This window comes from Thunnus thynnus, chromosome 10, assembly GCF_963924715.1.
Source record: "Thunnus thynnus chromosome 10, fThuThy2.1, whole genome shotgun sequence".
NCBI classification, from domain to species: Eukaryota; Metazoa; Chordata; class Actinopteri; order Scombriformes; family Scombridae; genus Thunnus; species Thunnus thynnus.
In genome coordinates, this window is record NC_089526.1 from 28,063,679 (window position 1) to 28,090,833 (window position 27,155).

The following is a 27,155-nucleotide window of genomic DNA, read 5'->3' on the forward strand; positions in this document are numbered from 1 at the left end:
CCTCTGTTGGCCAGCAGATGGAGCAAAGTTCATAATATTTGATGAGGGAGCTGTCCATGATTTCAGTGCTGAAGTAGCAAAGAGGTCTTTTTCTCTTTTACCAATCTTTGCCAATCTTTTCTGTTATCTTTACACAATATATACACCATGTAGGCAATGTAAACTAAGTATTAAAAGTAGATTTGCACCACATTGTGCAGTGGATCTAACATATAGTTCCCTTGATAATCCAACATCCTTCAGATTTCTGTTGTGTGTAAACTCATGTGTGTTGTGTACTGTATGTGTATGTATGTGTGTGTGTGTGTGTGTGTGTCTTGCTGTAGAAGTGACATGGGAGGACCAGCAGCGAGGGGTGAATGGCTCTCTGTCTGATGGAGGGACACACCCCTCCTTCACTGATGCAGGTTGGTTGGTTGGTCTGCGTGTGGATTTCTGCCTCTTTAAAATACATATGTCACTTTGATAGAGTGTTAGACTTTGTAAATCCAAGAACAATAAATAAGAAAATTAAGATTTATTAAGATATTGGACAAAAGCTTTCATAAGTTACATCTTAGATAACTTCTTGGGATCATTATCACATTTTCAAAGTGAGAGTGAAATTCTTCATGTGAAACGCATTTACTTTAAAGCTACAAAAAATGTCGAATTGTTTGTATTCATGATCTCAAATAGAACATTCAAAATCAAAACAATATTCTACCAAAGTGACACGTCCTTGAAGATTTTTTTGACTCTGTTCTTCACAATTTGTGTGGACTCTTTAGCAGCTTGATTACAACTTCATCAAAGTCAGACCTGGATGATATACAATATAAACTAGATGTTAAAAAAAATAAGATAAAGCATAAGGAGAGCTTGCTTTGTATATTTTATATGTGGCAGCAGAATGATTTAATCTGATGTTTAATATGATGTTGCCCAGGTCAGCCTCTGGATGGCGTCTCTTCCCCATTTGTGTGGTTTTGCAGTGCAGCATGGAGCTGATGTTTCTGTAGACTCTCCAATCTCAGATAGCTCATCATAAACGATCTCCCTTCGAGTTTGAAAATGCATTTTGGTTAAAGGGGACCTATTATGATTTTACGCATTTTCAGTCAAATATATAATGTCACAATGTCGGATGTTCATATTAAACATGGCCAAACTGTCAAATACTTAGGTAAATGTATGTAGAAGTAATCCCTATGGGCAAAAAGCACCGGCTTCAGACTGCTCTGAACGCTCGGCTTCCAGCGTTTTTTTCTACTTTTAGCCCAAGCTGACGTCAACTTGTGACAGATATCTTTATATGGTCATCTGCTTTGCGTACAGCGTGCAAATTCACTGCTGCGCTCCACTAACATTATGGCGTTTTCCATTGTTTTTGGGTTAGTTATGCCAAGCCATGACTTGAGGTGAGATGGCAGGCTGTGAGTGTTTTTCCATTACACAGCAAAGTAAAATAAGTTGTTTACCATCATCACTGTGACTGTTTCTGCTTGTACTATTCCTCCCTGCATTATTTCTGATCCGCTGAACAAAAGAGCTCCAAATATCTCCATATCTTGTTGTGTCAACAACAGTACTGCTAAGAAAGCTCTGCTAATTTGGTTAGGAACACATTATTTAGTCATTTAAAACCTTTTAATATGAAGCAGTAAAGCAGGAAATATTGGGTTCTCATCAGCAGTAACTTAACACAACTCTGATACAGCTGCCCCTCAGCAGGCTTCCGGAAAGCTGGCCAATCAGAATAGAGTGGACTCATCAGGAGGGGGGCCTTGAAGAGACAGGAGCTAATACTGCCTGTTAGAGACAGAGGCTGAACTGAGAAGCTGCATAAAGGGCCAGTATAAGATAAATAAGGAGTTTTTGAAGGAGTTATGAATCATGCAAAGCTACTCTAGTGGAGTCTCAGAATAAAAATATACAGCTGGAAATGAGCATAATATGTCCATTTTAAGTTTTTAAAGTATTGCAAATTTAATTACCTTAAACAAAAGGTGCTTATTTTTTAGTGTTTTAGCACTTCCATGTTAGCAACAAGTCAGGTTTGACGAGATGCTGTCCTCCTTTTATATACAGTATTGCAGAAAGACATGAAATGTGTTACTAAGGCAATGGCACCACAGTGCTGTGTTTGGCTAATTGAACTTCCATGGAAACACATTTTCACCTCACTTTAAATTAAATCTCATTTATGTTTACCTGTTATGTTACTTGCTGATATTTTATGCCCACAGGATTTGATTAGCTATGATGACTTTGGAAGTTATTTTAGAGGGTAACATAACTAAATTACATTTAAAGGTGCAGTGTGTAGGATTTAGTGGCATCTAGCAGTGAGGTTGCAGATTGCAACCAACTGAATATGCCACTAAATTCTACACACTACACCTTTAAGAAAAACAGCACAAACAGTTATGTGTTGCAATGTCTTATTGCATAAGCATAAATACTGGGTCACCTCAATCATAGCCTGTCAATCATATTCACTTGGTTACCATGACACAGTGACTATAAAAGCTTTGACTCTTCACCATCCACATAGTTTTTCTCTAAGACATTGGTTTATTATTGAGTTATGTGTAAAGTGTAGTCTGGTGTTGTGGGTTAACACGGCTAAGTGGCTCGAGCGTGCACTTCAGACATGGCTGTAAAATCTCTGACTCCCTCTGCCTTGGTCATCAGTCAGTCTCTCTCACTTCATCAGTCCCACCTTTGTTCTGGTCTGTTTAAACTCCCCAGCTCTCTATTGCTCTCTACTTCCCCCCTCATGTCTCTGTGTCCATTTTCCTTTGTCTGCATATTTTTTCAACCTATATTTATCCCCGAAAGGCTGACTGAGTTTAATCCTCTTTTCCAGCTTGACCACAGTCATGTTACTTTCACACTGGGAGCTGTCTCAGGGCCGGTCAGAGGCTCCGCAAAAGTGATTGTATAGGAAGGACAGAGTTTTAATCACAACCCTTACCACACTTACTGCTCACCTATTCCTCATGGTATTCATTTATTCTATGATCTACAACGAACACACACACCAAAACCAGCAATTAAGATTGTGAACATAAACATTACCTGCTAAACATGAGCAGCGAGCATGTTATCAAGCTGACTTTAGCATTTAGCTTAAAGCACTAATGTGATGATAACAGCATATAGTTCCTATATGTTGTACCTTCCTGATAGTTTATTTTAAGATCTGTAGTATTGAGGCAACCTGTTTTAATAAATCACAGTTTTCCATAATTCAGTATCATCAAGCTTTTATTCTGGTTCTTTAAGCCTTAGTGACCACCACTCATACTGGCATTTACTGTTATGGTGAAAATATACCTCCATATTGTGTAAACTCTGCTGTTGTAGTGTCGGGTCTGTAGTCTTGGAACAATTTGTCATTCAGAGACGGTTGGTTTAAATACGACATGTTAATACCATACAGTATTAACCCACAGACCACAGGAGACTTTTCCACGCTAACTTGTTCTGGTTTTTTGCTCCAGTCTCCGTCTTAATATATCACTCTCTTATCCTGATGACCTACATGATGCTGCTGAAGTAAGGGAAAAAAATCACTTGCTCTCTTGATTATCATTTGACTCTCTAATGAGGTGATGTTAGCTGCCACAAAGAGATGAAAGCTGGTGAGGCAGATGTCTCACATTGTCTTTTTATTCATGTGACACTTCATTATTCATCCTAATGGAGTACTAATTGAGCTAAATGCAAATTCTCTGTAAGAGGGTATGAAAATTAAGTATGATCTGAGTGGGCTACTTTTCGCCCTCCTGACTGTCACTGTTGGTTTCGTCAGGTTCAGAGTGGAGGAAGAAGATAAGACAGGAGGATTTCAGAGCAGGAATAACAAAATGGGCAGCGTGACTCTGAGGAAGGGTCACAGACATCACTGATTACATACTAACCCTGATGTTGAACCCTGGATCTGAACTGGACATGGGTCATGTGGGTCCAGGAGCGCTTGCTTACACAAGATCAAAACATACATGGATGTGTCTCGGTTGCTGATAGAGAAATTATAGCACAGTTCTCCTTTGTAGAAAAAAAAAGGGAAACAAAATCTTCCTCAGAATATTTCAGGGTCTCAGCAGGCTGAGCGGAAGGAAGGAAGGGCATGAATAATATGAAGGAGAGGAAAATATGTAATCTGCAGCAAAAGAGATGCCTGAAAGCAAGCAGTCGATATCGCTGTTGCATAACCTTCTTTCAGAAAGACACTGACGCCTCAGTGTGTGTACGTATGCATTTGAATGTGCACCTTACTCTTGGTATGTTGGTATTTTTGTCAATTTTACACGTTTTCTGCTAAAACTCTATGAGGTAGCCGGCTCTCTCTTTTGTGTGCTCGTTGCTCTGTGCTTTCAGTTTGTGTTGTTTTGTGTTTTGTTTTGTTTTTTTTCTTTTCTTTTGGTTATTTTTCCAGGCTGTCTCCCCACAGTTGCCCCACGCAGACTCAAGTGACATCCACTTCTCCTTTTACCCCCCTCCCCCTTCCTCTTTCCCCACCTACATTCATAGGTCTCGGGTTTCTATCCGGTTCGGTACATTAACATCTCTTTACAGTTTCAGCTCTTTTTCCTTTAAAGCACAGAACCTCACCTTCCCAACCCTCCCTTCTTTCTAATCTGTAATAACTGAACTCTCAGCCTCTACCTCAGCCTCTCCCGGCCTCGCACCCTCCTGCTCTATTTTGACTTCTCACTGTGCCCATGGTGAAGTTTGCGTGTTCTTGGTGAACTCTATGATTTTGTTTGTGTGTTCTGTGCTTGTTGTACGTTGTTTTGTCATTGTCGTGTCGTATTGTTGTCGTGTTGTGTCCCTCCCCCCCCCCCCCCCCCCCCCCCCCTCCCAACCCTCCATCCTCTTCCTCTTCACACTGACCCTCCAAACCTGGCTTATTCGGTGATTACGATGATGACGTCGCCCTCCCTCCGTCCTTCCTCTCCTCCTCCGTCCCCCCCTTACCCTTCGTGCATCCTCTCACATCCATCTTCCTCTCCTCTGTCTGTGTCTGTCCATTCTGTGATGTGATCCCAGAAGACACGGACTCACCAAGTTGGACGAACTCAGGTCTGTCCTTTCTTCTTCTTCATCTTCCTCCTTTTCTAAATTCTGCTTCCTCTTCTTCTTCTACTTTTATTCACCCTGTACGTCTTCCTGGCTTGCCCTTCCCACCCACCTTCCCTCATCTCAGTCGTCTTTTCTTTTTCTGCTACGCTCGCCTCCATTTTCTTGTGCCGTTTGCACTCTTAATTGTTCTGTAGATGACACTTCCGGCTTCTCTGTCATCTTTTATTTTGCTGCAGACAGACTGTGTGGGCTCACAGTTCATAGAAATATGGTCATGGTCACGCCAGTGTGGTTCTTTGTTGCAGATCTTGATCTGAGACACTTATTTTTTCCATCTAAAAAAACAACTTACTGTCATGTACTGTAAGTGACAACAAAACCTTATTTGGATTTCTTTCTCTGTGGACACAGACTGTCATCACTTCCTCAAATTGGCTTTATGCTCTATGCTATTAAAGTTTATGGGAACAGGCAAAATATGCATCATAAAAATGAGTATTTTTGAATATTATTCAAGTGAATATACAGTAATTTAGAGTCTGGTACATTAGAGATTTGGAAAAAGATACAATGCAGTCAGAAATGAACAATGATAAGTTTTTCATTAGCTCTACTTCAGCCTATTTGCCTCTAAATGAAACAATGACCATGAGGTTTAAGTGCTGACTTTGGTCCATTTCATGGATAGTCCACCAATTTTAGTACAACACAATATTAAATGCGTATAAATGTATCCGGTACATGTACGAACAAATGTTTAACACCAAATCCTCAAACTTAACTGACTATTCTGAATCATCATGTTGTCACTGACAACATTACATTTTAGTAGTGAAGCTCGTCTCACTGGTGACTGTTATCAGCTCAGCTGAGCTATTAACTTTATTAACAGTGCTTGAATAGACCTCATTTTCAACTAAAATGAATGTAACACTTTGAACTTGCAACAGACTGAACTTATCACTGAACTGAAGAAAGTCAGAATCAGCACCAGACGTCACAACCTCATGAACGCTGATATAGCAGCTCACCCATGTACTCACTGAAATGCATTTGGACGGTGATGCGATTGCCGAGCTTAGAGCCAGTGACTATAAATCTTTGAGCTGATGTGAAAATTATTTAAATCAGCAAAGTGATTTGTAAGTTCCACCTCTATATCACATACAGACAAGGCAATTAGGATGTTTTTAATGGTCAGTGAAATATTCACTTAAATTCCCTTGTTGAAGACCAGACTGTTGACAAAAATCTCTGAAACAAGCAAAAAGTGAAGTTTGCTACAGTACAGACCAGGCAGAGCATCATCAGGGAAGATTCTGCTGATGTCTGCGGGTCATTGCCTTCAGCCAGTTAACTGTATGTTAACATACCCAATTACTTTCTGTTCCCTAATTCCTACCCTATTCACCTGATGTGGATGTGCAGCCCCCCCAAATCATAGCTGAAAGTTGGCACTCTAACCTCAGAGTCATTGTTTATTTCAAATCCAATGTGCAGGAGGAGAGAGTCAATATAATGAATACTGCTGTAATACTTTCTGACCACACAATATCTTCAAAATCAGCATAACTTTAGTAGTTGTAGTTGATTAACACAATCAAAAGTTTTATGCAAACAGATGTTAGCTGATATGGTTTGACACAGTTTACTGAAGGCTTCTTACATGATCATTTAATTGTAATTGAAAGACAGTCACAGATGTTTAACTTAAGTGTGTAGGCTGTAAGATGTTACTTAACCAGTGTAGTTACAGCAATTATTATCCAAGAGCGACAGAGAATCAACTTAATTCTAATGAGAGAAAGTCACTCTGCCTCACTTTTGCTCTCATTCATTTGCTCTCAGCTTGTATTGCTTTTCTTCGTTTGTGTGCGTGTGTGTACGTGAAGCTGTAGGCATACTGAATGTGCGCATGGCACTCGTGTATTCACCTTCACTTTATCATTGCCATCATACAACACAAAAGTAGAGACAGAGCAATTGGAGAGAATGGAAATTCAGGTACAGCAGGAAGTCCTAATTTGGTGGCAGTGGAGGATTGTTTTTGCAAAAGAACACGTGTAGCAGTTCCAGCAGAGAGTATTTGTTGTCAGGTATAATTTTGGTATTTTCTTTTCTTTTCTGTTGATATAAAACGTGTATAGTTCTTATGCAGTGGCACTATTACCTCCACAGGAACAGGGTTAAGCTTGTGTATTGATTATGGGGTGATGTTTGTGTAGTGCATATTGCGCTTGCAACAATGTGAGACAAAGCACAGTGCTTAAATTGAATTTAAGAGGACATTACTTTGGCAACCAGGATGATGTGATGTGATTTTATAAAGAACTGAAATGAGAAAAGCTTTTCACTTTGAGTCGAGAGCGATGCGCTGGTTCATTCCGAAATTTCATTTTTCCATCAATGGATTGGCTTTTATCTAGAATCTAATGCAAAATGTGTCCCGACATAATTGTGAAGCATTGTTGGAGGTAGAACATTTGTTTACTGTAGTAATTTGGCGTAGCATTAAAAGCTGCAAGACTTTCTAGTAGGGGTCAGTAAACTGCATTATTTAAATATTATTCATTTAATTACAAAAAAAAGAACATTTTGGTCAATTTTTTTCTATAAAGATAAATAAGCCTGGGATCATGACAGCTGGTTATAAATAGAGCTGTTAAATTTGTTGTCCGCATTTTTTGTTTGTTTGCGTGTTTGTTCCTTTGTTAATACAGCCGACCATTCAGCTTTTTCTCATTAGATCTGTCCTTGTCATGGCTCATGGCTCATAGCTCAGCAGAAGCTTGTCTCTCACCATAACCGTATGTCCCTCCATCAGGCCTTCTACACAGTTATCAGCCACCATCTGACAGTCTCCTCTCTCTGTGCTCAGGTTTGGACATGGAGGAGAGGACCAGGCAGATGAAAATGAAGATGAACAAGTACAAGCAGGGAACCGGCTCCGACTCCAGGCTGGAGCAGGACTACCACAAGGTAGAAAACGTGTCCAGATATGTGTGTATGCTTCTGTCCACCAGATTCACAGGAAAAAAAAAACATGCATTTACAGTACACTGTTTGCATGGTTGCACTGTGCATAGGCCGTATGGCACACTTTGCAAGCAGTCAAGCATGTACACATGCACACATCAACATCATAGCGCTCGTGTGCATTCATGTTTGCACAGTGTACATGTACACACACACAGACATAGTCACACTGACATACCAAAACAGGAAAACACTCCATGCAGTGTAAAGTTTGGAAAACACTGAGTTTGAGGTTTCTTAAAGGATAAAGTTCAGCCAAATCACACAAGCGAAATGCATCTCTGCTTACCCCAAGTGGTATGAAGCCATGCAGATAGTTTTGCTGTGACATGTTTATTTCTGAAAATAGCAGCAACATGCCATTCCAGAAACAATGTCCCAGTACTCAAGAGATTTCACAGACTTTGCTGTTTTTGTAGAGAAATATTTTCAACTGGAGGTAGAAAATATTGAGAATAATAATAATAATAAATATTCACAGAAAGTTCTATGGATTATCTTGACTAACTGGGACATTGTTTCATTCTTCCCTGCTTTAATAGGTGCAAATAAATATACATATACATATATATATATATATATATATATATATATATATATATACATATGACCAAAAGTATCTGCGTAGTTAGATACAACTACAGGTAAGTGAGATAATGTGTTTTCTTTTTGTCATTTGGGTGAACTGACCCTCTGAGCCTCTGGTTATAAATTCGAGGAATGTGACAGTGAGTGTGTGCAGAGTCAAGTGTTTACTACTCTGTTCTGGAAAGATCCTGAACATGTTTACAGATCTCAGCGGGTGTCTGGTGTCTCACTGCAGTCTGGGTGACACCGTACAAGACAACCAGTCTCTTTCCTTTTAAGTCAGTGGTATGAAAAGTATTGCATTAGGAACAGCCAACGTGTTCTCTGGAAGTCTATAAAAAGCAGATTCAATTGTGAGTTGTCCTCGTCTGGTGGACATTATCATGCTTGGAAGTTCCATTGACAAAACAATGCTCCCACTATTATTAAACAAGACTTCTGAGCGGCTGTGCTGAACCCGCAGCGTAATACATACTGTAACTGTAACACTGAGCTCAGGTTCTTTTACAGTTAACATTCCACTGAGAAAAACACACACAGGATATAATATAGACATCCTGTTTCAGCTCAGCTTTCATGGAAGACTCTGTGTAAAGCTTGTTTAGTAAAAATCTGTATTAGAAGCCAAATAAATACCTGGTGATGGTTAAGTTAAAGTAGTAATACCACAATGCAAAAACACTCCATTACAACTAAAAGTTCTGCATTCAAAATTTTCCTTTAAGTATTATCTACAAAATGAAGTAATAATAGTAATTTCCTAATATATATAATATTATTGAACTATTATTACAGATGCATGAACATGTTAGCAGGATTTTAATATTATAGTTGGTCTGGATAGAGCTAATTTTACATTTATCATTATATACTGTATATACTGGGAGATGCTGGATTACGGCCCCAGACCAGCAGCAGCCACAAAGTCCCCAGGTTCATGTGGACATTGTGTGTAGTGTAATAATACTTGCAAATGCAAGAGCTTAAAACATCCATTAACTGGTAAAACATTTTCTATTGGCTAGTTCATAAATTGCAACTCCTCAAATATTGTGGAAATATGCTGCCCTTGCAGAAAGGCCTATACTGGATGCACTAACAGAGCTATAAAAGTCAGTATTTCTGAGCACAAAACAGTGTTAGAACAGGAAATCTACCATCATTATATAAAGGCCAAACATGGCCAACAATTCCCCTCCTCATTTCTCTGGCTTTGAAAAAGTCGGCCTCATCAGATTAGGTAATAATCTAAAATATAGAGAGATGTGTTAGATTGACTGGCTCAATACTATGGTCCTCACAGGCCTTAATGATTGCCTTACTTTTAAACCTGTGTTATAATAATGTTAGAATCTTGATATATGATACAGTGTTCTTGTATTCCTGTTCTCTATACCATAGATACTAGACCTGAGACCTTGTCTGCTATATACCTGTGTTGAATCAGGTCATTGCCTTGATTGTCTTGTATATAAGTGACTTACTGTAACACTATTCATGCACTGATGAAGGCCCATAGCCGAAACACATCAGCCATGATTCTAATAAAATGTGAAGCTCTACAGGCGTTGTTTGCTTTGATGGTGTGCAACCTTTTTCCACTTTAAACTCCCCAGGTTCACTGTTTGTCAGTTGGTTGTATGTAATTAACCACCACTTAAGTACAATATTGACTAAAGTGGGTCCTGCATTATTACCTGATCTTTTTGGCCTTGTCTCACTGAATCTCTTTTTCAATCCCAGTCAATCTCAGTCACATCTAGTTTTAAAGCTGGAGTGTGGGACTTTTGTCTCCCCCCTCTGGCAGTGAGGGTAATTACAAAAACACTGTCGACACATGCTTACCTCTTAGGCTCTGCTGTAACCTACACCGTCGCTATTGTTGTGGCTGTAAAACGGTGGATAAATTGTTTTGAGTGTCACACAACCCCCGTGAAATGACTAGTTTCACTATCAGAATTTGATCCATTCGGTCCGATAATATGTGGAAAGTCTAGTAGAGCTGCATGATTAAATTATTTTATCCCCATCTAAGTTAACAGAGGGCTAACCGAAAGGTAGCTGGGCATTCATCCGGCCAGCGCCAGAATGTCTCCACTGACACCAGATATAAAAACTCTGTATGCTGTGAAATACAGAGATTTATCTGGCAGTTATGGGCTTAATCAGCATTGTGTGAACTCATTCGGCAAGGACTTGAATATAACAGACATTCATTTATATGTAAAAGTTCCATACTGCAGGTTTAAAACTTTTGGTTTATTCAATAATATGATCACATGGTTTAGTCTGTACTATATGACATCATTATAACACTAAACTTCTTTGTTGTGTTTTTTGTCCTCTCTGCAGCGTTCAGGCAGAGATCCACGGGGCTCAGATAACCTGTCGGCCAAGTCATCAGACAGTGATGTAAGCGACGTGTCCGCTGTGTCGAGAACCAGTAGTGCCTCTCGGTTCAGCAGCACGAGCTACATGTCTGTCCAATCAGAAAGGCCGCAAGGAAACCGCAAGATCCGGTAGGCTGACTTCCACTGCAGGGGACAGTGAACTTTTTCTCTCTCTTTAAACCCATCAAGCTGTTATCAGGAATGGACAAATCCCCCTCAGATGTGAACTTTTCTTCTCATATATGTTGCCATGTCCAGACATTTTCAGCTTTGAAATTGTTTGCACTTGGTTTAACTTGGAGAGGAAAATGCACCACCTAGCACTGTGTGTCATTTTCTCACTCTGATGAGTTCAGGTTTGGCTCCGTTTTAGGAAGATCTGGAACCAAATGGTTGAACTCTGCTCATTCAGGCTGTGGGGGAAGTTTGTCCATATCTGACAACACACACTGAAACATAAAACACATTGCATCTCTTTGGGTGTTGTCTTATATCAAAGCAAAAAAAAACAAACAAACAACAAATCATTTGCATGGCGCTGTGCTGTAAGTCTGCATATATGTTTTCTGTTATTTTTAATTAATCTTGGCTGCACTACGTCTCTGTGTTCGTCTTTCTTTCTCTTGTTGTTGACATTATTCATGCTTTGTTTGGTTTTCTTTCTGCTTTGCATGTGCCGCTCTCTTGCTTCTGTTTCCGTCTTCAGCCAGTTGCGATCAAGGAGCCAGTCTCGGGAGGGGGATGAGCAGTTAGGAGAAGTGCTAGAAGAGGAGGAGGCGGGTGGTGGTGGAGGAGGAGGAGGAGGAGGGGGAGGAGGGGAAGGGAGAAGGGCCAGTACAGAGGGGAGATCGCAGGGAGGGAGGAAGGGATCAGGGGGGAAGGTAGACACAGACAAGGAGCATCAGGAGGATTTGGTGGAGGAAGAAGACGACTTGCACCAGAGGAGTATCTCAGAGACTGACCTCAGGTAACACATGTATGGCAGCCTCTAACTGTAGCTTCCTACTAACAATAATGCAGACCTTTAGCCGTCCTGTGTTCCACTGACTCTTATGTGAAGACCTACGATTATGCACGTTTATATGATGATGTGCAAAGCAGAGTTTGGTGACTATCCTCCACCCTTTAACCTTGATGATGATGTAACTGTGGCCCTATTATCCTTTTCTAACACTAAAGTAGAATAGCATCTGCTTGATAATTATAGTGAGATGACAACAGTAGGGTAACCCATGCAGACTGTTGACACAATAGTAGCAGACAAAATGAGCATAAAAAGTTACAGCAAGCATTTATGATTTACGAGCAGTTCACCAAAATCACCAAAACAACACATTTCCCCACCTGTCCCCAGTGGTATGTAGCCATGCAGACAGGTTTACTTTACTTTACTGCTGAGATTTTACGATGTCTGCGGCAGGAATATAAGACAGAGGACTAGGTGTGTGCGGCCAATGTAAGAATGGAATAATAAGATAAAGGAATAAGTGAGTGTAAATTTATGTCTTATGTGTTTAACTCTGTTCATGTTGACTGTATTCATGTTTTTAGCTTGACATCCTCTAATGCTATATGGGAAGGAAATGATCCCTTATTCTAGAGATTGCAAGAGATTGCAAGCAACAACAATAATAATAATAAAACAAGTGCACAGAAAAAAACAAACAGAAAAACATTACTTTGGATAAATTACAATGTCACTTCATAGAAACAATGTCCTGGTTATTCAGACTAGTCATTTACGACTATTTTCCAGTCTTGGTAGAAAAGAATGAAAACAGTGAAGTTTGTGGATTATTCTGACAGAGCAGGACATTGCCTCTGGAAAGACATGGTGCTGTTGAGTTTTGTATCTTTCAGAGCTTTGATGCTCAAAGCTCTGAAAGATACAATATAATACAGTGGAGGTGAATCAAAATTAATTTCACCTGCATTGTGTTAGAGCAGAGGCAGAAATCTCAGAGATGGATACTGTACCTCTGAACCTCAGTAAATAAAACCAGATCTATCTGCATGGCTAGATACAACAATTTGAATATTCCTACAATAATAGGGTGTGACACTTCGCCAACTTCACTCACACAGAGAATGTTTTGTATTGCAAAAGCTACTCACTTTGCTTTAGATTGCAGTGAGGTGATTCATTCCTCTGCGGCACCTAAAAAGCACACTCTCTTTGCTAAGCGTTTCTAATTTCATTATTGTGACCTTTGCCTTGTGTGCCAATCTAAAAAGAATAGCTAGATAGAAATACAATTTAACCATGTAGCGTAACAAATACGGCTGTGTTGTAATTAATCACACATACATTACTGAATGCATGTGTGGAAATCTGTACTTTTTAAGTTGACGCATGCAGAATACTTTGATTCTGACATGTTAAGACTAAATTTAACATGACACTATTTCATCGTGGCCACAAGAGAGTATCGCTTCGTTTCAGAAGAGTGTAAGACTAACAGATCTAAAAAGTATGTCAAGAACAAATTCAAGAACAAATTGATTTGGAGTCCCACAGCAGGATAAAAGATTAGCTTACCCTCCTAATAAGATGTCTTCACTATCAAATCACATTCACAGCAGGATCCAAGTTAGTGCTTCTTACTAACATTAGTAGTACTCAATGTCTCCTTGGACTTGAGAGAAAACACATTAAGATGAAAGCCATACCCTCTTATGTGCGATTAACACTGCACCAGTGTGTGCAGTCTGATTAAGAAAACGCATTTCCCATATGTGGGAGGCCAAATGCACATTGGCAGAAACGTGAGCAGATCCACTGAAATGTATACAGGTATAGTACCTACACATGTTTAGATACAGGTTAATGCTACACAGTCCACTGGTTTTGCTCTGAGGCTGCAGTCTGTGTTGCTTTACTGTTTGTCTGTGTTGCTCAATTCTGGGATGTTGCATCAGTATTTCGTCTGTCTGTCCGTGTCTCTCACATGCTGTCTGAGTCCCACAGTGTCGCTCTGCACCTGCAACTCGTCAACCCAAAACCATCCCACATTCCTCCACCCACTCCTCAACAAGCCAAGAACATTTCATTTTCTCTCTCTGTGCAACGCACAACCCTCATACCTCGACCGTCAACCAGCAGCATTCACTTTCAGTAAAGTCAGTGTAGCCTACAAAAACATGAAATTAAAATACCTGCTTGAGCAAATACATTCTCAAGATACATTTGAGTTCCGCTACAGTATTTCAATTTCAAACAGTGTCATCCTGCTTTTCTGAAAGTGAGCCTGATGAGCCCTGCTTATAACATGCTGACAGCTCCTATCTGTGTGATCAACCCCAGTTCCTTCATGACAGCTACAGTATAAATCTGTTATATATCTACATTTTATATAGAAGAGTCACAGCACATTCTGCTTTCATGGGACAACAACACATTAGAAGAGACATACTTGGACAACAGAAAATGAGTTTGATTCAGGTTCTTGAGTTTTACAGCTGCACACAAACCACACAGTAAATAAGTAGTTTTAAATTAATAGCCTCAATTAAAAACGCACAATTCAAAATGCTTATAAACTGATATTAACACACTAAGTAAAAAATATATATATATACTGTATATATATGTTTAGCCACTCTTCTACCAAATAATGACTCGCTGTTGTTAAGGCTATGAACAATAGCGAAACAAAGTGGTTGCTAAGCAGCAGTAATTATTGGTATGAGTTGTAATTTTTTGTTATCAAAAGTTTTGTGCATTATAATAGGTTACAACATCCATTTAGAACTCAGGTGAAATATTGTAAGTGCTCATTTGTTTGTGTGTTATGCTTTTTGTAAAGCACATTGTGTCAGAACATTACAGTATGCGCTCTTTAGGCAGCACAACATAGTGTACACTCAGCATGCAGAATGCTGTCAAAACAACAATGAGCGAGGTCAATCTAACGCTACCGCCCAGCCACTGCAAGAATTAAAGAGGAAATAAACAAGAAATAAGTAAAATACATTTATTCTGTAATTCTATTTGTTAATAAAACATTGTGTGACTCAGCGAGGAGACTGTAAAGTAAAAATAGTTTCAGCTAACTGTGGGAACTAAATACTACTGCTGGCCAGACAAAAATACAGCAAAATAACTGTAGTTACAAACTTTAAACTTGCCACTTTATAAAATTCTGTAAAAATCAGTAAGAATTCTAAATGATATAAGCAATACAACTATAATATCCCCTTACGGTTTTGTCTTCAAATCTTTCTCAATGTGCACAAATAGGTAAATCAAGTGAACACCACTACCACAGACCCTTACACTTTTAATTAAACGTATGTATTATATACTGTATATCTGAAACTCACATTGTAAAGACACATTTTTTCTACTCCTTTTTTCCTTTGATTTGTTTTTGCAACAAAGCAGGCCCTAAGTCTGTGAGAACGGTGTCAGACAAAAACAGGAAGTCGAGGAACACGTGATATTACAATATTTCATTTCTGCCCTTTGTGCTGCTACTCAGTGTCATGCCCTTATTTTGTGGTTCAGTGCAGACTTTCAACTGAGTACTTTATGTGTGGCACTGGGTATAAAAGCCACACATCTCAGCTCTATAGAGCACAATCGGAGAAGAGAAGGTGATTGTTGTTTTCCACGTCATAAGCTAAGCATTGTGTGCTGTAATGTAGCGTATGCACTGTGAGAAGAAAAGGGACCTTTTTCTTCCATGTGCGGTTATGTAAGCTCCGCCAGTGACGCTTCTCACATCAGCCTGTACACACAATTTTAACAGTAAGCAGAGAAGCCTTATTATGAGCAAATTGATACATTGATTGATAAATACTGAAAATAATCAATAGTGTATCCAGAGATCATTCATTGAGTCTGGGTGTTGCTGTTCAATGTTATAAGACAAAGCCTGCGTCAAGTGCTAAAAGGTTAGTTCACCACTCTGCTTATCTACAGTATCTATGAAAGCAACAAAGCAGTGTGATTCGGCAGAAACATGGCTACTCGCTAGATTTACTTATGACTCATCTCCTATGTATTGAGGTCACAGTGTAAATATACATCTGCTACACATTAAACAGGCCTGTACACATTGGCTTGGCGTAGGAACATCATGATAACCATATGTGTTTTTAGTCCATGAGCGCTCCTACTGAACAGACAGGTAAATGTGCGCCGACACACTCACACATACACGCGACTCTAAGCTGATGTTGTGGCCTTCAGGGTGTAAGGAGCTTTCCATCAGCACTTTTAAATCCCACATCACCTCTTCTCCTCCAGGTCCCTTTCATCCATTATTGTTGCCCCGGTAACGGCTCATTCATGTGAGGCAGAGTAAAGACTGGTGTTTTGAAGGACAGAGACTGATCGTTACTAAAAGGAAGGAAGGGATGTTTACTTTAACCCCCCGTCCACCCAGCCCATTCAATAACAATCTGTCTAGTGAATGGAAGGAGAGTCCTGCGTCTGAGCTCACCTCCACAGATGATGATATTATTTTAACATGAGCCGCAGACTTGAGTCAATCATTTCATTCCTGGTAATTTCAGTCTCTTATGAAAACTTTGTAGCCGTGTTGACAAGTGTGCGCGCATGCTAATGCTCTTGCCGGGGGCACAGTTCCCATAGAAACCTGTTTTTCTGCCTCACCTGATGAAGAAGCGATGATGTTCTCTGTGAAAGGCAGACATGATGAGGGTATAGGGCAGGACAGGATTTATGATCTGGCTGTCAAAACAGTATATGTGTTTAAGTGAAATGACCCTTTAAGATTTATTTAAATGGAATAAATAACTGAACGTGAAAAGCTGTTTCTAGCTTGGTAATTATACAGTGCAGTTCATAGCATTATGTGTTGTATCTAAACCACATAATAAAATAAAGCACACTCGAGTGTTTCTGAATAATTCTGTAGTTATGGAGGTTTGCAAGCATCTGGATGACAGTTTAGTGTTTTGTTTCTTTTTTAAGTGAAATGAACCTTGTTTTTATATAAGGATACGGTCTACAAAACAATGAATCACCTAACAGTAGTATATTACAGTATTTAAATCACCCCATGCAAAGTGTAACTAAATCTGTCAACACTTTCGCAAGACAAAAAATGTCCGGGTTTGGTTTAGCCTTGGGAACATCTTGGCCTAGATGAAAATGCATGGTGCACAATCTGCATGATGAGGAACACTATGTTCTTTGGGCTGAGGTTGAAAATCAGAAATCCCCAGAGAGCCCCAGTTTTCCAAGCATGCACATTCACTGTGTAGAGACAGGCCTGAGTGCCAAGACCTATTCAGAGAGTAGAGATACCGTACTGGAGGAGCAGTGAGTAGATGCTGGTGTATATTTATTTGATGAGGTCATGGTTAATCTAAGTCAAGTCAAAGTTAAGTCACCATAACGTTACATGTTAGACCAGTAGAATTTGTCCATTTGAATCAGTAGCGTGTCTATTGGGATCAATATAATGTACACAGTGAGACCAATAATAAATTAGGCGTGTAGATCAGGTGTGTAGATCAGATGTTAGTCTATTTAGGCAAATAAAACACTGTATTTTGAGCAAGATCAGTAGAATGTGTCCAGTTATACCAGTAGACCATCCATTTGAACCAGCTGGATGTTGGTCAGTTTAGATGAAAAGCATGGTGGACATTTAACATTTTAAACTTTATTATTCGCCTGCCTCCTGAACAGGGATTAAGACGTCTCCTAGATATAAACATGTTGACTAGTACAATGTGTCCAGTTAGAATAGAAGACCATTTGCCCCATTAGATAAATAAGTCTAATTTTCTATTATTAAGTATTTTTAATTTCTCTTTGAAAGGGTCTGAACACAGTGTTTGATTCATTTTAAACTCAGTGGGCGATAGTTTGTAGAGGCAACAATACCCCATGCAGTCCCCCTGACCTCACCACTGTGCTGGTATTTGATGCAATAAAAGAGGCAGCATTATCACCCTGTGTCGACCAGATGAAATGCAGCCTGACTGTGATGATAGTGAAAGAGCATATTTTAGAATGTCACCTGTACCACATCAGCGCGTGGTCTTGTCAGGAGTCGAGACGCTTGAAGTCTGCTTCAAAGCCTCTAGGCTGCATTAACTGATCAAAGTCACTAATCCCGCAATAAGCATTCAATATTTATGTATTAAAGTACTGGCTGATCCATAACAGAACCCACTGGCATTAGAACAGGCATAAACAAAAGGCTTTATACTGCAGGCTGAAGTACGAGGTGTGAGCATTCTCTTAGAGCACGTCTGACTTATTTCATAACCAGCTGGCAATCAAAACAAGACGTATAAACAACTCACGTTTAATGTTTAGAGTGAATTCAAACATGCCAGTACATACTGTTCATGTCAGCAGCAAGGAGACTGATATCATTTCTGCATTCTCAAACACTCATTAACTATTACTTTACAAATATTATTTATCTAACTGCACGTGATCCCCTCTCTCTCTTAAAAACACATGGACCAGGCTTTGAATGCCAGATAAATTTTAACTGGTAGGTTACTGAAGCTCTGTAGAATCTCTAACCAGCGTTAATATTGCATCACTTACCTTACCTGATTATACACTGATCATTTTCCTGATTCTAATAAAATGGAGTCGGACACTAATGTCTAATATATGAAAGAGCACATTTTTAAGGAACCTAATTGAAATAATTAATGGAATCAATTGTCAAAATGCATTGATTCTTCTCCCATTTTAGTCAGCGTGTCTCTCCATAAGTTGTCTTTATAAGACAGTTACATGGCTGAGGTCAGACACTTCAATTAATGAATAGTAGCCTGAGGGCGCTACACGTAACTCATCCCATTAAGAATGCAGAGCCTATGATACAGAATGTAATTTGTCTCTTAAAGATAATTTTACTGGCAGAGCTAAAATAAGACCTTAATTTGGACTGTGGCCTATTTCCTTTCAAACAGGAAAGGCAGGAGAATAATGCTGATGACAGACAACTTTTCTATTTGGTTGCAATTCAGTGTAAAAGTACTGATTGTTTGGTCACGACTCAGGTGCACAAGTTGCAAGTTTCTATCAAGTGTCCATGAGAGACAGAAAGAGAACTAAATGTGAAATAGCATGAACTTTTACTCGTATGTAAATAAATGTATACTTCAAACATATAACAAAGTCACTAGGACATCTTGTTGAACCTGTGGTGAAGACTATATAAATTAAAACAGATGGAGAAATATGAGCATGAATCACTGTTTCATGTTTTCAGAAAGAATTTAACAATCTTGAAGATGCCTGAGCTTCATGTGTGACAATTGTTGAAATCTAAAACAATTCAAACAATTGATTAAAAGTTCATTCTTGATCTCAGAAATTGGCAGTTGGCAAAACAATCTCACCACAATGTCTGTAATTAGTAGCTCTTTTGGAGCTTTCAATTGTATCACGTGCTCTTCCTCAGCTAATGAAGTTTGCTCAGTTGTCATGGAATTATTCCAATATACTGCATCTCTAAATCTCTAAGACTGACGTTCATTCTTGACCTTGAAAACAACAGTTGATAAAACAATTTCACCACAAAATCCATTCAGTAGCTGTCCTGGAACATTCAACTGTATCGCACAAGCTGCCAACTTGTGTCAGTCTCCACTCTTAAGCCAACATAGACGAAAAGTCCTTACTGTGCTCAGAAAAATGAAAATGTAATGTTGTTAGTGTTACAGTGCTCAGACTGAGCACTAACTGCTGATCATGATCAAAAGGACGCAGCACAAATCACAAAAACTGGATGTTATTAACTTTGGAACTCTCACTAAAGGTTTTTATATTAGAAGTTTCTAATGGTCAGTGGTGTCACAATCTGGTGTTCACTTCACAACTCTTAAGTTTGCGTTTGATCAAATATAAGATCAATCAAATATAAGATAAATTGAAGAAATTCTTTAAAAAAATGCAAATCTCAGAGGTCAAAATGACCAAAAAACCCACCCAAAAAACACACAGTATGCAACCATTTATAGAGCTGATCAAAGTATAACATCTAATGGTCAATCATTCACTGCACAAACAAGCATTTAGCACACAGATCCACTTTAAACCCTCAACTCAACTATACTGTAAGTCATGAACTCCTGTACCTGAACTCTGTCCTTCTCTCCTTTTCACCCCACACCTTCTCATCTCCTGTCCCTCTCCTGTCCTCTCTCCTTTCCTCTTTTATCCTCTCCTCCTCTTTCCTCCTCCATCATCTCTCTCCTTTCACATCCTCTCCACCGGCCTCTTCTCTCCTTTCCTCTGCCCTGTCCTTCCTCTCTCCTCTGTCCTTGCCTGCCCCCCTGTTAACGGTGGTGGCTGACAGTGACTTTGCATCCAAAATGAAAAACAGGCAGATGGGCTCGTCGGGCGGCATGAACATGACCAAGAGCACAAGCATCAGCGGCGACATGTGTAACCTGGAGAAGACGGACGGCAGCCAATCGGACACGGCGGTCGGCACGGTAGGCACTGACGACAAGAAGAGGCGCTCCAGCATTGGTGCCAAAATGCAGGCCATGGTTGGCATGTCGCGCAAGAGCCGGAGTACCTCTCAGCTCAGCCAAACAGGTAGGGCATCCAACTGCACAGCCTGTGTACTCTCTGTATGTTCATGTGTTCATCTGTCCCGTGGCCTCTTGTACTGTCTGTGTGGGTTTCTCTGTCTTTTTTCCGTTCTAATGCCGCTGCTCTCTTTTATCCAGTCCTTCCTTTTCCCCACTTCTCATCTAGAAGGGCTCTGCAGAGTAATTTTCTGGAGGTGCAGACAAAACTTTTAAAATACTTTTTCCTCACAGCTTTTCCTCTTTCCTCTAGGTAACAGCGCTCCTGGAAATTCCTCTCTTTCTTACTTTTTGCCTTCCTCCCCCCCTTTTATTTTAATTGTTTTTCTTATTACACCACTGCAGTTGTGTTTTCACGCATAATGCTGATGATGATTTATCGTGCTTCTGCGTAAATAACATGTGATTCCATTTTGGAATATGTGTACAGCTGTGTAGCAGTTTTGCATAGATCACGTTTTGTTACCTTCCTCATGTTCTGATGCCCTTTTGACTGCAATACGTCAGAGTTTGAAACGTTCCCTCAATCTGTTGGTGTTGTTTTCTAGGAGTACATGTGAGAATGTGTGCACATGCGAGATATAGACAAGAAGGGGGTGTGTACGTTCAAACACAGAACCTAATTTTCTTCAGATGAATGCAGGAATACGTATTTTTCAGTGGATAAAACTACATTTTGCAGTACATGGGGTTATTATTTTTCTTCACTCTTCACTCTTTTTTTTTTTTTTCTATCCTGCTTTCTTTTCTAAAGCGCTCAATAACCATTTGAGAAGGGTTGAGCTGCATTAGCTGGTGCCAGACAGTGTGAAAAACAGCACAGCAGGTGGCGTGCGGTGATGTGTCTGACTGACAGATTGGGGTCTGGTCTGTTCATGTGAAGACCAGTCAATTCGTACACTTCCCCTCCGCAGCCGTGGCTCTCCAGCGAATCTCTGAGCATTCGGCCCCTATTCTCTTCGTCTATTCAACCTTAAAGTGGTCAATAATCACTTCGGCCCATCAGCACTTTCTGTTCAGATCTGGCTTAGATAGCATGGCGGAGGGATGCTGCAGATGTAGCAAGGGATGTTTGGTTAGGGGAGATGAGCAAGAAGTGGTACGCTCACGTGGCACTGCACTGCCCCCCGGCTCGTGATTGACGGGCACATTGGCTGCAGCCTTACAGTGTCTCTGTATGTTAATGATTTCTGCTAATTATGAATCACAGAATACGTCTGAGTTAGTCAGAAGTTGTCAACTGTGGCTTTATTTAAGACGAGTCTGCTTGAAGATAGAACCGCTAGATCTTCCCACAGTTCTCCATGTCTCACGTTGTTGAGTATTAATGTCGCTGAATAAGATCAATGTTCTCGAGTCAACTTTCGGGAACAGACGAAAAGCAGCCAACATTTGTTCAGATTTTTATTTAAGAACAGTTTCACACAGTCACAGGCACGAAGTTACACACACATGCACACGCTCTCTTCTCCATTGCAGACACAGCAGAAACTGAGCAGCCTGAATCTCCAAGAGCTATCAATATTTCACTCAGCGCTTCTAAGTGCATCAAATGGACTTTGTGAGAGCGTGCATACATCTGCCTTTCAACATTTGAGATCTGTATTTGGTTCTGCATCAGCACAAACACTGCCAAGCTGCCTTCTGCCCTACTTTGTTGTGCGTTATCCTGAGAGGCTCATCGCCCGCTTGAAGGGTGCATTCAGAGGATGGTCGTTTTTTTTTTTTTAAGAGGTTGTGTGTGCACTGCCAAGTGCTGGTGGGAGGGGGGGGGGATGGGCAGATCAGCCGAGCAGCACGACTCTGGCTTCGACAAACACAGGTTAGTCAGATGGAATGGATGTGCTCCCAGGTGGCCACCATGAGTAGTGTGTACGGTGAGAGAGTTTGCAGCTCTTGGACCGAGCTGCTGGTTTTGTCCTCTCAGTCCTTGGTGGAAGGCACTTGATTTTTTAGGAAATAAAAATGCATCACCATGTCTGAGTGTTGAGAGTCAGTCACAACTGATTTATTTTGCTAAATAACATGAATTCAATTTGCTTTATACAAACGACCATAATGACACACATGGTACAAGGACAACAGGACCTCACACCTCACACTGCACACACTGACTGCACGTGGGAACAGAAAAAAGATACCAGAACACATTTCTTGGATGGAGAATGGAGACTGTTGCTGAGACTGATGCATCGTTGAGTTAATGTGGCTTTGATTGATCATACAGGGAAATAAGAGGACACAGTTTAATGAGGCACTTCAACATATGGCAACCTGTAATCAAGAATGCCACCTTATGTAAAAAAAAAAAAAAAAAAAAAATCAATAACTAATTATGTTATTTTCTCTAAAAGAAATACAGTTATTAACAGTGTGGTTGCTGAGCAACAGAAAAGTTTGACACTCAGAGTTGTGTTAGTTTACAGCCGCTTTCAACTGGGCTTGAAAACGTTTAAGAAAAATTATTTTAAAAAATAATGTTTAGCTTATGCGTGTGCTTGTTTAGGTGCTTTATTAGTGTTACACTGATCATCACGAGCGAGCTAAAACATCAGGTTGATTTATTATACACAATCGTCCCATCCACCACTCAGCAGTCTCTGGTCTCTGGTACATTATGATTAATTCCCCACATACCACGACCAAACTGCTGCTACACAGCCTGACTCAGCTGAAACCATATGCTAACACTCAAATATTGCAAGCTTATTGAAAACGCATTAATCTATGCATTTCTTCATATATTTCCTTCTGATTGGCATCTGAGATTAAATCCAGAGCATTCACTATCTGTGCTACATACAGTATTCCCAGCGGGGAGGCTATGTTGATGAAGATGTTGTCAGCAGTTTACTGTATTGACCTGCTGTACTTAAAGGTGCCTGGTGGCTTTTCATTTCAAACAAAAACGATATTGTTGTTGTTCGCAAAAAGACAACACATTGCAAATATTTTTATGAATGTTTTGAAAGGTGAATTGTTTACATTGATTTGTAGATTTTTTTAATCTCCTCTTTTATGGACATTTAAGGTACATTACTGCTCTCAGCTGGTGTTACACGTATTACCGTCCTCTGTAGTAGTCAGAAATGTGCATCACGTCACCGTGTGCTTGTGACGTGCATACGTGGGCCTCCTTATGTGTGTGTTGATAGCACACAAGACACAAAAAAATACCGTCATAAAAACATAACGCCATCATACATTGCACAGTGTGCTGTACTGTTATATAGCGTATTTTATCATGCAGTTTGCTGAGGACTAACTGATTCTTCGACTTTCTTCCAGCAGCTTTTATGAGCATTCAGCCAAACTTTAAAATGAGCCTCCTACCTGCAGTGCATAGAGCCCCCTGCTCCATCCCTGTATGTGAATTGTTCAGTATTATTTGAGTTTCCATTGTCGGAGCAGTACTGATTTTCTTTCCACTCTGTCCAAAATGCATATCAGGAAAGGCAGCGCGTTGAGTCTTATGAAGCATTTCTTCTTTCTTTTTGCATTATAAATAACAGAATGGAAAAGGACTAGGATGCATATCTCTCTCACAACACAGCAGAATTACTTCGCAATTTTGCCACCATTTTTACAACACATCCAGCCCTCTACCCAATTATCCATCTCAGTATTTTTACCTCATAGCAGCCTCTGTTTAAGAGTCCTGATGGTGCCCCAGAAACATAATCAACAGTGAGATTTACAACTCAGCACCAGCCCGCTGACTATTAAGGCTGAGGAGGTGAACAGTGCAGGAAATACAGGAAATTGGGCCTTAATAGGTAAAAGCAGGCTAGGCTGCCTGCAGAGTTATAGAAAGAAGAAAAAGACGGAATCAGTGGGGAGGATTGTGAATATCTATTATAATACGTCGTCAGTATCATCTAGTTTGCTGGTCTCCTGCGCACAGCCTCAAGTATTCTAGTGTGATTCTTCTTATGTCCTACTTTTCTCTGCTTGACCCTGAAAGAAAAACCTACGTGAAGCAGATGAGACACTCTTTCAGCTGAAATGTATATATGTTAGAGAAGGATTAAAATATGCCTTTATATCACTCTGTTTTATATTTTCTTCCTGGAACAATCTTATTATGGAGGTGCTGCATGATGCTGTTGCATCGGCTCTAAAAGAAACCCGTAAGCAATCCATCAAATCATTGTCCTACATTTGCTTCTTTGAAAATAAGGTTTGATAAGATTTGGTGATTCACACTGCTAGGCAACGGTTTTGGATACATAAGGTTATACAATGATAGTTAAAATATTCTTCTCTTTGTCAAGTAATGTTATCCCAGCATTGACAACTTCACAAGGATTTAATCACAGTAAATGAGGAAACATGGACCCATCCTAACTTACTTTGCCCAGAATAGCCATACAGCAGAGAGAACAATGCATTGGCTTCCCCCTCCTTTCTCATTCTGTCCTACACCAGATACCAACATAGTTTTGAACCTCCGTCCTCAGACGGAGTGTTTTGTATGTGGTAAAATAGCTGAACTTTGAGCTTTCAGCAGAGGTAATTTATCTTGTGTGTTGAGTTGGGTGCCTATCAGCAGCTCCTCCACTAGCTGAGGCTGCTAATTAATCTCCAAGGGGGCTGGAGCAGACATGCTGCTCTTAGGATGATGCATGAAAGGAACACAGCAGCACAGGTACAACCAAGACTGAGGGACACCAGCGCCCCGCTCCTTTCTCCACATCCCTCTTTCTACCTTGCTTACTCTTCCATTCCCTCCTAACTGACGTTTGTATCTCGCTATCATTAGATCCCTTTTCTCTCTTTTTCGTACTTATTCATTTCACCCTCTCTCCTCTCTTTCTCTTCTCCTGCCAGCCCTACAGTGTCTCTTCCTTTCTGTCTTTCCTCCAGTTCTCTGTCTTCATTTCTATTACAACAATTCACAAGAGGACTCATGGCTGTTAATCAGTCCGAGCTCTCACATGAGCCATATCTGCAGTGACCTAATTGTCTAGATGTACTGTAGGAACATTGATGCTTTTAAAGGTGTCATTCTATTAATGGACCCACGGCAATATATCAAGAATGCATCATGATGGTCAGCAGTATGACCCAACAACCTACATGTACTTACTGCAAAGAGCAGAAAAACAGAAACACATTCTGATAAAAGCTGCCACATGTCATTACTCAACAAGGGTCCCGTAACATCCTGATGTTAAAACTGCACCCTGCAGACAGCACTGCTCTTACAGTAGGTGCCCAAGGTCATAATTTGACCTGAATCAATCATGAACCATTTCCTGAATAATTCTATTACTGACAGCTAGCGTTATCATGTGGACGGTACTCATGTAATTGGAAACCATGGAAAGATAAACCTGCTCTGCCATTGAATGCAGCGGTAAAAAGTCCACCGTCCAACTGAAGTTTGTCATTCAGTCGTCAGTCAGATTCAGCAGTCTTTAAATAATTGGTTGTTTTATTCCACAGTTGTATTTTGACATTAGCTCTCACACTGAAGACTGGTATTTTGTTATTATGGTCGAGCTCCCTGACATCTCTGTTCATCCACACAGGGCTGCCTCCTACACAGCTATCATTTTGATGAAGTGTCTGTGTGTTCTGGGCAATTCATTGTACTACTTTGACATTGCCACCTTTGAAAACACTAGAGTCTTGTCATGTTCAAACTCACTCTGCTGGTATTTATATTAATACATACAGTATGTCTCAAAAAATTACACTTGAAGGCCATTGTAGGATGCGACTGCATGCACCTGTGTACTCTATATGTAATGTAAATGCAAGAGAAGGCCTCATTTTGTAGGGGTAGGGTTTCTGTTGCCATGGTCACCGTGCATTTTCTCCCAGGTACTGTGCACCTGGAGCAGACAGGAAACACATCAGGTCAGCTTTAAACACAAGACAAGTTGTGGCTTCATCTTTTAGCCACGTCAAACGATTAGAATCTCAAGTCTCACAGTGAGATGAAGGTGAGGTTTGCTAAAAGATGAGCGAGATGTTTTATGTCTATAATGTTCACTGTCGGGCTTCACAGTAGCAGAGCTGACAGGCACTGAGGGCAAGAAATTGAGAAATTAAGTACTTTGTTTTATTAGAATCACAAGTTAATCTTGTGAAGTTTGCTCAGTCTTTATCTGAAATATTTTTCGTCGCACTAGAATCAGTGATTCCTTTATATTAATTCACAAGCTGTGCTGTGAATATCAGAGTTGGTGTAATAAATTAATTGTTTTCCCACTGAGAGCAGCACATGGTGTCTTTCCTGGCAGACGATGTACTTTGCATTATCCAAGAAATTAACCAATGTTCTTGTTTTGAAGCTGGGGATTTTTTTTTCTGGGTAGTGGTAATTGTGCAGGAGCATCATTAAGCTGTGATCCATGGAAAGTGTAAAGATGTATTAATGTTTACCCTGGATGTATGTGTACAGTGACCCAGCAAGATGTGGAAACTAAATGGACTTGTGAGCACATGCGATTGAGGACACAAAACTCTGGTTCTTGCTGCAACCTCACTTATTCCCACTTGGCAAAAAAACAATGT

The 27,155-nt window shown here is 40.1% G+C and overlaps 1 protein-coding gene across 7 annotated transcripts in view; it reads left to right on the top strand.

Annotated features, from left to right (window-relative positions):
• Positions 1 to 27,155, top strand: part of LOC137191896 (regulating synaptic membrane exocytosis protein 2-like) — a 63,804-nt gene that overhangs the window by 24,084 nt on the left and 12,565 nt on the right. For 4 of the 7 annotated variants that reach the window (XM_067602354.1, XM_067602359.1, XM_067602355.1 and 1 more), the window contains 3 exons: positions 7,952 to 8,052; positions 11,050 to 11,216; positions 20,393 to 20,637. In XM_067602354.1, coding sequence (XP_067458455.1) covers positions 7,952 to 8,052; positions 11,050 to 11,216; positions 20,393 to 20,637 — 513 coding nt within the window. Of the gene's footprint in view, positions 1 to 7,951; positions 8,053 to 11,049; positions 11,217 to 11,965; positions 12,055 to 20,392; positions 20,638 to 27,155 lie in introns of those variants that run through there. The other 3 variants (XM_067602356.1, XM_067602361.1, XM_067602360.1) reach the window with 3 other exon arrangements.